Consider the following 12,781-nt stretch of genomic DNA (forward strand, 5'->3'; position numbering starts at 1 on the left):
AATTCACACTTGACCTTGATTTGCTTCGTAGAGAAGGTATATGGAAAGGCTTGATTGCCTTGAAAAACATTATTTGTGATAACGTAGAACGAATATTAAACATTAAATTATATTAAAAAGTATATAATACATATTCTTGCAGTTTTAATAACTACATAAGTATCAAAATTACGCGTACACAATGAGCGCAGATACGGTTGAAATTTAAAAGATAAAATAAAAATTGTAAAATAAAAAGAAAAAAAGATAGACATGGGCGTATAAATATTTATTTTAAAAGAATTACATTAAAATTAAAACTCGTGAAAGGCGGACGTTTCGGCCTTTTTTTGGCCATCATCAGCGTATCGAATAATAAAAATACAAATAAAAATTAACTGGTGGTAGATAGCACAAATTTCTCAAATCATCTGTAAAGGCGAAGACCATTCTCCAAGGTATCCATGTCATAACGAAAAGCGTTAGCAACAAATATTGTAAATGTCAAATTTTAAAATCTCAATATTTCTTAATATTTATATATATTTATATCTATGCTAAAGATGGATCCAAAAACAGTTCGAAACGTACATTTTTAATACATACTTATTACTGAAATTTAACAATAAGTTCGCGCGGTACCAGCGCCTTGGTCCTTATATATTTGCCAGTTTTCCCACTTAATTTATTAATAAACTTTTATACATAATAGATGAATTAATCCGATATCATAAAGGACGCTTAGCCGCTTAGAATGTTAATATTTAATAAAGAATCACTACATTTTCGACAATACTGAAATATCAAAGAATAGTTTTTTATGGAGCGATTAGAAAAGAGGCAAATAATGAAAATTTTTTACTTATATTAAATATATGATGCAATCGAAAAATTTGCCTGGAAAAATAATTAATCAGATATAAAAGCTAGAGAAATCTCTTTCATTCTTTAATCTTACTTTATAGATGATAATATGTCTGTTAATAATTGACAATTGTTAGGTAAGATCCGGTTTGCAATTGTCCGTACCTCACATGCATGCATCAATGCATAAATCATTAAGAATTATTTTTAAAAAATATTGAAAATAGCCATGATTATTTAAGTGATGCCGTATGTTCACTATCTTGATTTTACTCTTAGAAAAAGATGCAAATGTCAAGGTATAAATACGCGAAGAACAAAAATGCTGAGTAAGAGATTTTAAGTAGCAACGATTTTATATAAATGCATTTTACGAAATATAAAGAGTATAAAATATAGTAATATAAAATAAATATTACTTTTATATTTATTTCTATCGTAAATTATTTAAATGTCCTTGTAGCTATTTTGCTTGCTCGATAATATCTTACTAATTATTAGATATATCAAATTATGATGTACATAGAGCTAATTATCATCACACGTAATGGTAATTACGCAATGTTAGGAAAAACTAATAATAGTAAAGAATTATTTCTTTCATCTTTTCTTAACGTTTAAAATCAATATTTCTTGAAAATTCAGTATAATTTTACAATTTTTATTCTATGCTTATTGCGCAAAAATATTCGTGCATTGTGATATTTAATTAAGAATGCAAAACTATATTTTTAGCTAATTTAGTATTTTGATAATTAGGCATATTAGGAATGATTTCAACGATTTTAATGACCTTGACGTATGTTATCAAGGACACGCTCCTGAATAACTTTCAAAAAGTTTTAACCGTCGCTCGTTGTTTATTAAATAGTTATTAACAAAATAAGTTTAACGAATCAAACATAATTTTCTCAGAAATAATCTTTTTTGATTAACAATCTTCAGGACAAAATTTTTAACAATTCTTTACAACATTAAAAATTTTCACGAGATTAATTTGACCATTAATTTGACTCGCAATAATATATACCGATAAGAGATTAATTGTGAGCACAATTTAAAAGCACAAAATTAACAATTAAAAATAAATTTAATTAAATTATGTTATGATACTTTTATTATATAATTATTATATAATTATTATATAATTATTATATTTATTATATAATTTAATTTAATAGCAAGTAATCAAAATATTGTAAAATTACAAAAAATTTATTAAAGCTTTATTACAAAAGCTTTTTATTACAGCCCAATACAATAATAACATTTTACATATTTATATAAAATATGACGTTAATTATAATATTTTATAGAAATTCCATGAGAGACAGAGCCTTACAAAGCGAATAATAAAACGTGATAATAATTTTAGAAATAGCGCTGAAATTTTAGAAATTTACATATATCTTTTAAACCGTAAAGTATATTAAAAAAGGCTTATAAATAAATTTAAAAAAAAATTACAAAATAATAATAAGATAGATAGAGAAAGATAAATTTTCTACGTGAAATTTTGAGTTAATCCAATTAAAGATTAAAAGAAAAAAGATTTAATATTTAATACCGCATAGTTAATTCTTGATTCAGAAATTATTAGATTATAATTAATTGCTAATGAATTATTTGTGTGCGTGCGAGCGTGAGCGTATGATTTGATTGTACAATAAAATATTTTTGCAAATTACAACATTAGAGATTAGTCTCACCGGACAAATCTTTCTCGTCTCTTTGTTCGCTCACCTTCTTCATAGGCATCCCTCCTGAGATAGTGATGCACGTCGAGGTACTCAACGATGTTGCATTTGTTGCGCATAAATCTTCTGAAAACAAACCGTAGCCGAATCGCTTCAATAACATCCGCTTGATATTCTTTTTCCACACAAAGATAATAAACATGCAGAAACTCTGCATGATGTTCATCAAAATATAAGTATATTGTGTGACATATATGAAATAATGCGACTTATTGATTTCATGTTCAGACAACCAAGCTGCCTGTATAGTCAATTTTATTCCCATTGTGATAAACAGCAGGATAAATAACTTCAGATACAGATTGAACCTAAAAATCAATTTATATATATGGTACTATATATTTCAAGCTTCAAAATTTTAATTTTTTGTATATAATGATAATTTTTCGCCAAACTTTAGCGGTTTGCAAATAACCCAATTCTTAGTTTATGAAAAGTATTTTCTATTTCCTTTTTTTTTAAGCAGTGCATATTTTTTTAAAAATTATGTAAGTAAAAGAAAAAAGGTGTAAGCATATAAAAAAGGTATTGCTTATAAATAATCATCTCTTTCTTCTATCAGGAATGCAGATCCATCTATTATATAATACTATTAGCAGAAATATTGGTAAAAATATGTCGACAAAAATATCATTAATAAGAAAGATCATTACACATATTGATGAAAAAATATCCGAATAATACAAACCATTTTTTCTTGTCATTATATTTATTGCTTTCCGAATTTGTCAAACAATTGCCTGTTTCCTTTTCATAGCGCGCAATCTTCAATGCCGTAAAGATGGAGAAGCAAATGCTACTAATAACGCAGATACTTTTGAACCCGTAATAATACAATAAACTTGCTCTATGCTCTGTAAGTATGAAATGTACAAAAAATTATACTATTTCTCATAGTATATTAAAGTGCGATATTAATAGAATTAGTTGTCAGAAACGTCCACCTACCACCGAACCAGCAAGTTCCTTCGCGAAATTTCGGTCGCAAAATCTCCGGTAAATATTCGGCAACAAAATCCATAGTGACAACGATAATAGCGAAGATAAAGGGTAAACCCCACGCAAAGATCGCGTAAAACATCAACTTTCTTTTTTCTCGTTGTCTTACGTTTCTTTGTAACGAGCTGAATCGTCTACAAAATACAATTTAAATGTCATATGTGGCCAAAAATAGATAAAAGAAAATCACAATGTAAATGCACATTAAAATAATGTTTGCTTTTGATCGAGGCATCCTCGAAAATCCGTTTTACAAAAATAAATTTATACAGGGTGTCCCATTTTAAAGGACCCACTCAAATATCTCAGAAACACTGCGTTAAATCGAAAAATGTTTCAAACAAAAGTTATGTGGCTTCAAGGGGGCCATAAGATGATGACAATGATTTGACCTTGGAAAATCATTTGAAAGTCATGTGAAGGTCAACTTTAAAATCTTAAATAGAAACCCCCATTTTTTATTTAGTATTCTTGTAGCTGACATCGAGAGCTTTCCAAAACACTATAATAAAGTATTCATTTATTAAGTACTTTTTGAGTTATTTTATATTTTAATCTGACATATTTTGATATAAAAAATTAAATATTTCGTAAAATATTCAGTTTTCGATAATTTTACCGTAATACTTCTATGTACAGAATAATGAGACAAATCAATTAGTATAAAAAAAAATTGTTTTTAAGAAAATTATTTACAATGTATTTTTTTAAACAATTATTTGTTTTTTTTTGGCACTAATTAATTTGTCTTATTATTCTGTACATAGAAGTATTACGGTAAAATTATCGAAAACTGAATATTTTACGAAATATTTTATTTTTTATATCAAAATATGTCAGATTAAAATATAAAATAACTCAAAAAGTACTTAATAAAAAAATACTTTATTATTGTGTTTTGGAAAGCTCTCGATGTCAGCTACAAGAATACTAAATAAAAAATGGGGATTTCCATTTAAGATTTTAAAGTTGACCTTCACATGACCTTTAAATGATTTTCCAAGGTCAAATCATTGTAACCATCTTATGTCCCCCTTGAAGCCACACAACTTTTGTTTGAAACATTTTTCGATTTAACGCAGTGTTTCTGAGATATTTGAGTGGGTCCTTTAAAATGGGACACCCTGTATAATACGACAAACCATACGACTCGATTATCATGAAAAATGATTTAATATTTGTATAACATCCAGAGAAACTATCATATATTTATATTGTATATACCAATTAAGTGCACAGACCCAACAATGGCAAATTTTAAGTTAGTTGCACGAAACAAGTTTTTGATAAAAAAATTAAAAATCAGTTATTGTTCAAAAGTTATTATGTATTGTATTATTGTTACACACAAAAAAGATGAAATATTAGAATTATAAAATCTTCCAAAAAATTTCATGTAAAGTTTATTACGTTATAGATCAAACAATAATATTTTACAAATTATTTCATAATGTTCATTAACTAATGCCATTTTTGCTTTCAAAATTAATTAGATTTCACAAAAAGTGATCATTAGAAAACCTTTGCGATAATAGAGATCATCCAAAAGGCTATTTATTTGAAATCATATTCATTATGTTTATACTCTAAACTTATAATATCATAAACCAAGTAGTTGCTTACACTGTCACACAACAACATTACACAAGAAAAAATTCTGTTCGATTAATTCAAAATGTATCATATTCCCCGTCTTTATCCCTCTCTCTCTTTACGTTACCCTCAATGTATGGTATATAATATAAAATATGTTTATATATATATAATAGAAAATTATTTTGTTCGCATCGTGTTGCATACACATATAAATCAACTATATAAAGATAAGTTATGATGAGGCAAGTTAAAAGTGAAGTATAATATATGGAACACTTGACAACTTACCTAAATGTCCACCACATGTCGATACTCATCATATTTAACCAGAAGAAGTTTGACAAAAAAAAGAAGTAGGTAAAAAAAGCTAAAAATGAAATTAATAACATGTTAATCATTGAGCGCGCGTTGAAATGCACATTGGAGAATTATACTTATTACCATACTTCTTCATTCAAAAATAGATTTAATCTAATTATCTGCAGTAAAATTTTATAGCAAAGATGATATATTTCATAAATATATGTGATAGTAAATTAAGTAAGATGTCGGTTCGAGATATAACTCTGCAAAGACTCAAAAATACAAAAAAAAAAATATATTTATTCACACAAATTTAGATTAGATATATGTTAAAATGCATCTAAAATTTATCATTCACAAAATTTCATTATTAAATCTTACAGTTTTAACAAAACATACAGGGTGTCCCATTTTAAAGGACCCACTCAAATATCTCAGAAACACTGTGTTAAATCGGAAAATGTTTCAAACAAAAGTTGTGTGGCTTCAAGGGGGCCATAAGATGGTAACAATGATTTGACCTTGGAAAATCATTTGAAGGTCAACTTTAAAATCTTAAATGGAAACCCCCATTTTTTATTTAGTATTCTTGTAGCTGACATTGACAGCTTTTCAAAACACTATAATAAAGTATTTTTTTATTAAGTACTTTTTGAGTTGTTTTATATTTTAATCTGACATATTTTGATATAAAAAATTAAATATCTCGTAAAATATTTAGTTTTTGATAATCTTACCGTAATACTTCTATGTACAGAATAATGAGACAAATCAATTAGTATAAAAAAAGAAAATGTTTTTAAGAAAATTATTTACAATGTATTTTTTTAAACAATTATTTGTTTTTTTTGGCACTAATTAATTTGTCTTATTATTCTATACATAGAAGTATTACGGTAAAATTATCAAAAACTGAATATTTTACGAAATATTTTATTTTTTATATCAAAATATGTCAGATTAAAATATAAAATAACTCAAAAAGTATTTAATGAAAAAATATTTTATTATAGTGTTTTGGAAAGCTCTCGATGTCAGCTATAAGAATACTATATAAAAAATGGGGATTTTCATTTAAGATTTTAAAGTTGACCTTTACATGACCTTCAAATGATTTTCCAAGGTCAAATCATTGCCACCGTCTTATGGCCCCCTTGAAGCCACATAACTTTTGTTTGAAACATTTTTCGATTTAACGCAGTGTTTCTGAGATATTTGAGTGGGTCCTTTACGCAAATATACATTAGTATGCCTGAAATATAGGTACGCCATAATGATTATAGTTATATGATTTAAATATACTGTACCGATTGTAATGCAGACTGAATAACATATATCTTCTTTGATTAGAATTAACACATTTTCAAATGTGTATACCATAAAACATGCACCGCTGTAATTGCGCAACATGAAGCCATGTATGTTCCGAAGCTCTGGCAATATAAAATACACTAAAGATATTGACAAATAAATTAATACAGACACTATATTACAGCTTATATCTATGATATTCATGATATGATAATCGACATCATCGACATCATCGACATCATCGACATCATCGACATCATCGACATCATCGACATCATCGTCATCATTTTCAATTGACGAGTTGTAAACATTATACTTTTTAATGATCTCGTCAACAGTCTCTGAGCAAATAGTCACTTCATACTTATTCTCGTTTATGACAGCCAGACAATATGATGTTTTGGCAAATATTTCAAAATAAGGTAAATAGAGAGAACCATTGGCAAAGAACATGTAATCGTACTGATAACCATAGGGATGCAAAAAGCGATCTTTATCCTGGCACGGATCGTAGACGACTAGCTGAAACAATTCGTCCACCGTCTTATTTTCGCTTCGCAACGAATCGTTCGTGTATCCATCCATGTTCGGGAAGAAGTATTTATTTCCTTCAAAAAGGCATTCGTCATCAACTAGACGATGACCGATAGGGCAGCATAGCTGAATGCAAGTAATATTAAAGCACATTTCGTATGGAATGATCTTACTCATATTGCTATCTTTACTGGAGTTTTCATAGAACTCGTGCGACATGAAATCGTTCTTGTCTTCAATGCTCATCAAGTCTTCATAAATTTCGTATGACATAAAGTTGCTTTCATGGTCGGCATTTGTTGAATTCGTGCGAGGTTCCATCGATATTTGCTTATCATTTTCACGATACTGTATGGAATGAGTATCGAATTTAAACTGTATCGAATCATCATCCTCGTTGCTCGTCGAAGTGGTGCGATATTCATACTGTATATCTTCGTACTGTATATTATTGTTAGTTTTTTTGTACAAATCGTGTAGCAGTGTTTTCATTTCGTCGTCATAGCTTGTCGTAGAATCCGCATCTATCTCATGTCATACTGTCGAATTATCATTTTTCTCTTCATTGCTAGCGAAATTTTGCTGAGATTTCAATGACGTAGCGACTAGGAGAAAAAGTGCGCAATACCAAAACGTCAAATTTTTTCCACACATCCTTGCTTTTTTGACGCGTTGAATTTATATCTGAAAATTACATTATTGATTTCTTTTCTACGATAATTTCATATTTAGATGTCCTATCGCGACGATATGCGAACTGCGGCTTAAAAAATATATTAATATTGTTAATCTGCGATAATTTCATCGTAACAACACATTTCTGTCACAGTCCTAAAGATCGAAGGAGCTGCTTTCAAAGGATCTATTCTCGTGAATGCAGAAAGTGAATTAATGTCGATAAAATGAGTTACGAAAGGTCCAAAAGCACACGGTGATATCGTAACAGGAGCGGTCGTTAAGCTTTTTGAACGATATTATTTTATTCCTTTTTGGACGTGTAATTTAAAAAATGAATGACATGCGTGAATGCTTGATTTTTATATTTGATTTTAAAAGTTTTTAATTGTTTTATAGTTTAACAGGCGCATATATATATATATATATAAATTTTGTCATGTGATAATTAAAATTATTCATTAATGTAAAGAAAACAAATAATTGTTTAAAAAAATACATTGTAAATAATTACATACTTTTTGTTAAAAACAATAATTTTTTTTACACTAATTAATTTGTCTCATTATTCTATACATAAAAATATTACGATAATTCTATCGAAAACTAAATATTTTACGAAATATTTTATTTTTTAACTCAAAATATGTTAGATTAAAATATAAAATAACTCAATAACTTAATAAAAAAATATTTTATTATAGTGTTTTGAAAAGCTCTCGAGATAAGTTATAAAAATATGCGATAAAAATGGGGAGTTCCATTAAAAATTATAAAATTAACCGCCACCCCTTTAGAGGGGGAGCGGGGGCAATTTTATGTTTATGTAGTTAGAAAGGCCCCTCGAAAACATGAAACTTTCTCATAAACAATTTTTTGATTTGACAAATATTTTTAGAGTTATTAGCTTGTAACACTTTACGTGGACCACCCTGTATATATATACATTGATTTTGTCATGTGATAATCAAGATTATTCATTACGCCTAAATCTCCGAGGAATATTTATTTAATATTTATATATATTTTCTACTCTTATACGTATCGATTTCTTTAAAAGCCCCACACATATCCCCCACACATATTCATTTCAATATAATCAACAATTTAGGAACTCTGAGAATCTAAAGATGTAGAGTAATTCAACAAATATACTAATCGGACTTAGCATCACGTAAGTTTATTTCATGCTCGAAACTTTAAATAATTAAAAAATTTATGCGCGCACATTTGTTTTTGTATTAGTCGCATGAAAGAAATATAATTAAGTACAAGTATGCACACACACACACACACACATACACAAACATGTAATTAGAAAACATTATCTTTTTTTGCTTTTTTCGGCAAAATTTCCTACATTTGATCCAATTTATTCTAACACTGTTATCATTGACGATATTATGGTTGATTTTAGTTATCTTACTAAATTCAATAAGACTCCACTATTGCATCCGGTTTCTTCTCTTTTCGAGTCGAACAAAAAAAAAAGAACGCGCAAGAAACATGTGAACGCACAAACGAGGAGATACGACTACCGAGGCTATACGATATACGAGTCATCGATAGTTTTAAGGAAAGAGTCTACTACTATAAAACCATACACATACAACAGTTATATATGTATACAAAAAAAATATTCCATTAACGAACTTCTACACACGATAGCTTAACCAAGCAGCGGAATAAAGTAAGCTATTGACTATTTTTCTCAGATATTTAATACTTGAATGAAAAATGAAAAGCCATTATATTTTTAAAAACATCTAGCGCGCCCGATTATTGGGACCGCGTAAAGCAGGATCGGCTATTGAGCACCTCTTTATGGAGAACAAAAGAGAACAGGGAAACAACGAGAGAAAGAGATAAAGACATAAATGGCAACAAGATCAACATTTATGGTATGTTTAATAAATAATATATTTAAGTGAACATTGTGTACATTTAATCTATTCCAATTGTAGCGAACATGAAATAAATTTCAAAATGGAAAATATATTGATACGCAGCAGCAGTCAAAAAATATAAATTTTTTTAACTATACTTTATTTTATAAATTTATATTATATTAGATTTTAGTTATTTAAATATTTAGTTGAAAAACTTCTATTGGAAAGTTATAATCGATAATGCATAAGACAAATTTTACTTTTATTACTAACGAATTTATCAATCTTATTCGTTATCTTTCAACTACAAAAATATATGTGATCAAAGAATAAAAATACCTTGAATATATCAGAGAATCTCTTTCAGAGAGAAAGAGAGCTTATCGTTATTTGTCATAATTTGTACTCCGCTCCGCGCTAAGTATGGTGATGTAATCGTATAAAAACCAGTTTGGACGTAAAGTTGTTATTTTAAAAAAATTACATCTTGAATATTTATTTGATTGGAAATTAAGAGGATGTTAGACTACTCTGTTTTACCCACCAAAACGATTTTATTTTTTTGCATAGAGTAATCTTTCTTTTGATTGAATAAAATAAATCCTTTTCTACGATTTAAGTACACATCAAAACAAAGGTGAGACTTTACGAGTTTATATTAAAAACAGAAAAAAATTAAAAAATTACAGTTTTTTATTGGCTTTTGGCGTCAGGTTGGAACAATACTTATGTAATATAAAAATTTTGCAGTGTGTATGTGCAAAATAAGATACTTCTCTACTCGGGAATGCATGAAAGAATATAGATGGATGTTTAGAAAGTATTTAGAAGCCTAGTAAAAAAGATTACTGTCTGCAAAAATTTCATGCATATGTGTGTGTGCAAAATCAAGGCTCGAGAGTAAAACAGAGCAGTTGATTAGTTGCGTGATGTCGCGATAGGCAGAGCTGCACTCTTACATGGCAAGGACAGATATAATCGTATTATCTTTGTCTCTTTCATGCGTGGAGAGTATAAAGCCTGCGGCACACGGATTTTTCGTACTTATTTTGTCAATTGATTCGTTGCGCGTTGTTTAACGAAGCATTCTACGTGTTCCAATCATAAGAGTGTTACTAGTTTTGGCTTCACACGTGCAGATTATCTTACGTGTTGGGTTAATATTTTAGTTATAAGATTTCTAGAGATTTCAACAAAATTATTCGAGATTCTAAAAATTCTCTAGATAATAGCCAATGATTACTTATCTAGTCAAGATACGATTCAAAATATTTATTGTGAAAAAATTAATAAAATTTTTCAAATTTTATTAGGTTAGGGAATCGGTTATTTTTAATTAATTTTATACATATTCAATTAATATCATCATAATTATAAATAAAATACATAAATACTAATTACTTATGTATGTATATATATAACTTTTGTCTTTATATTTATTATTATTTCTATTTTTTGCGTTTTTATCGTAGTATCGTCTGCAGCTAGCAACAAAACCATAGTGAAATATAGCACCAAACCTATTACCAAAAACTAGCATGCTAGCACACACAGCAACACGCAGCACATAATATTTCAAATTGCATAGCCATTATAATTGCTAGCGAAATGTCTCGCATGCGATCTAGTACGCAAAATCGTACCGTGTGCCGGAGGCTTAACATACATGTACGCAGTAACATTATTGCAGTATCTTTTCTCTCTCGATCATACGCTCTGTTTCTTTTTAATCGCTCGCTCACTATGTATAAAGGTCGATATATACTTAGCGAACGAACACCGCACGAATAGCGAATGCGAACGTCTTGTGGAACGTTTTGAACGTTTTTCTCGCACGAATTGTCTTTGATATACCGCCTCATGAGGGAATCGAGCCGAATGCGAATCGAACGTTCTGTTCGTATTCGTTTCGGCGTATATATCTGCTGAATGATGACAACGAACGTTCGCATTCGCTGTTCGTTCGGTGTTCGTTCGCTAAGTATTGTATATACCACCTTTATGTATCGCTTACCATAGCTTTGAGCGGGGAGCACACATTTTTGCATAAACGCATAATTATAAGCGTAAGGAAATTGATTGGTCCATTTCCTTATGCATAAGCGCGACTACCTATGCGGTAGAACACATTGACCCGTTAGACGAAGTAACGTTATTTGGAGAGATATTACACACAAAGTTAAAAGGGACCGTCCGTGACCAGCACGCGAAACAAAACAAGTTTCGCATCGACTTATAAACAAGAGAATAAAATAAACGTGTAATGCCAAAAATGCGAAAAAACCGGACGTTACGAGATTGTCGAATTAGCCGATAGGCGAACCGATTTTCATTACCAAAACTCGATAGTATATTTAGATGATATCGTAATCTATCGAGCCAGCTTGCAAAACCATAACAAGAGACTCATCGAAGTCTTACAAAGATTGCGAGAAAACAATCTGAAGTTATAGCCGGACAAATGCGAATTCCTACGAAAAGAAGTGACATATTTAGGTTACATAATTATGGAAAACGGAATATCGCTAAATTCATCCAAATTGGAAGCCATAAAAAATTTTTCGAGGAAATCAAAAGATATTCAAGTTTTTATAGAATTAGCCGGATATTACAAAAAATTTATCGAGAATTTCTCGAAAATTGCAAAGCCACTGATGAAGCTAACAAAAAAGGAAAATAAGTTTGAGAGGACACAGGAACAACAACAAGCATTTGAAGTGCTTAAAGAAAAATTAACAACGGCAACTTTATTAAAATATCAAGATTTTGTAAAAGAATTTATTGTAACAACCGATGCGTCAGACTACGCTATCGGAGCGATATTATCGCAAGGACAAATAGGTCAAAATCAATCAATAGCGTATACCAGTCGAG

General features: G+C 29.2%; 1 protein-coding gene across 1 annotated transcript; it reads right to left on the minus strand.

Annotated features, from left to right (window-relative positions):
• Positions 1-2,100: 2,100 nt before the first annotated feature.
• LOC138939340 (G-protein coupled receptor Mth2-like) lies at positions 2,101-7,936 on the minus strand. The gene is made up of 5 exons (XM_070307031.1): positions 6,806-7,936; positions 5,484-5,562; positions 3,549-3,733; positions 3,289-3,454; positions 2,101-2,908 (listed from the first exon to the last, which is right to left on the minus strand). Exons 1-5 carry the CDS (start codon positions 7,833-7,835, stop codon positions 2,536-2,538), a joined length of 1,833 nt encoding a protein of 610 aa, XP_070163132.1. The 5' UTR covers positions 7,836-7,936; the 3' UTR covers positions 2,101-2,535.
• Positions 7,937-12,781: the final 4,845 nt, after the last annotated feature.

The sequence above is a fragment of the Polyergus mexicanus genome, unplaced genomic scaffold (assembly GCF_030449975.1).
Source record: "Polyergus mexicanus isolate NDT 795.1 unplaced genomic scaffold, iyPolMexi1.0 SCAF_14, whole genome shotgun sequence".
NCBI lineage: Eukaryota > Metazoa > Arthropoda > Insecta > Hymenoptera > Formicidae > Polyergus > Polyergus mexicanus.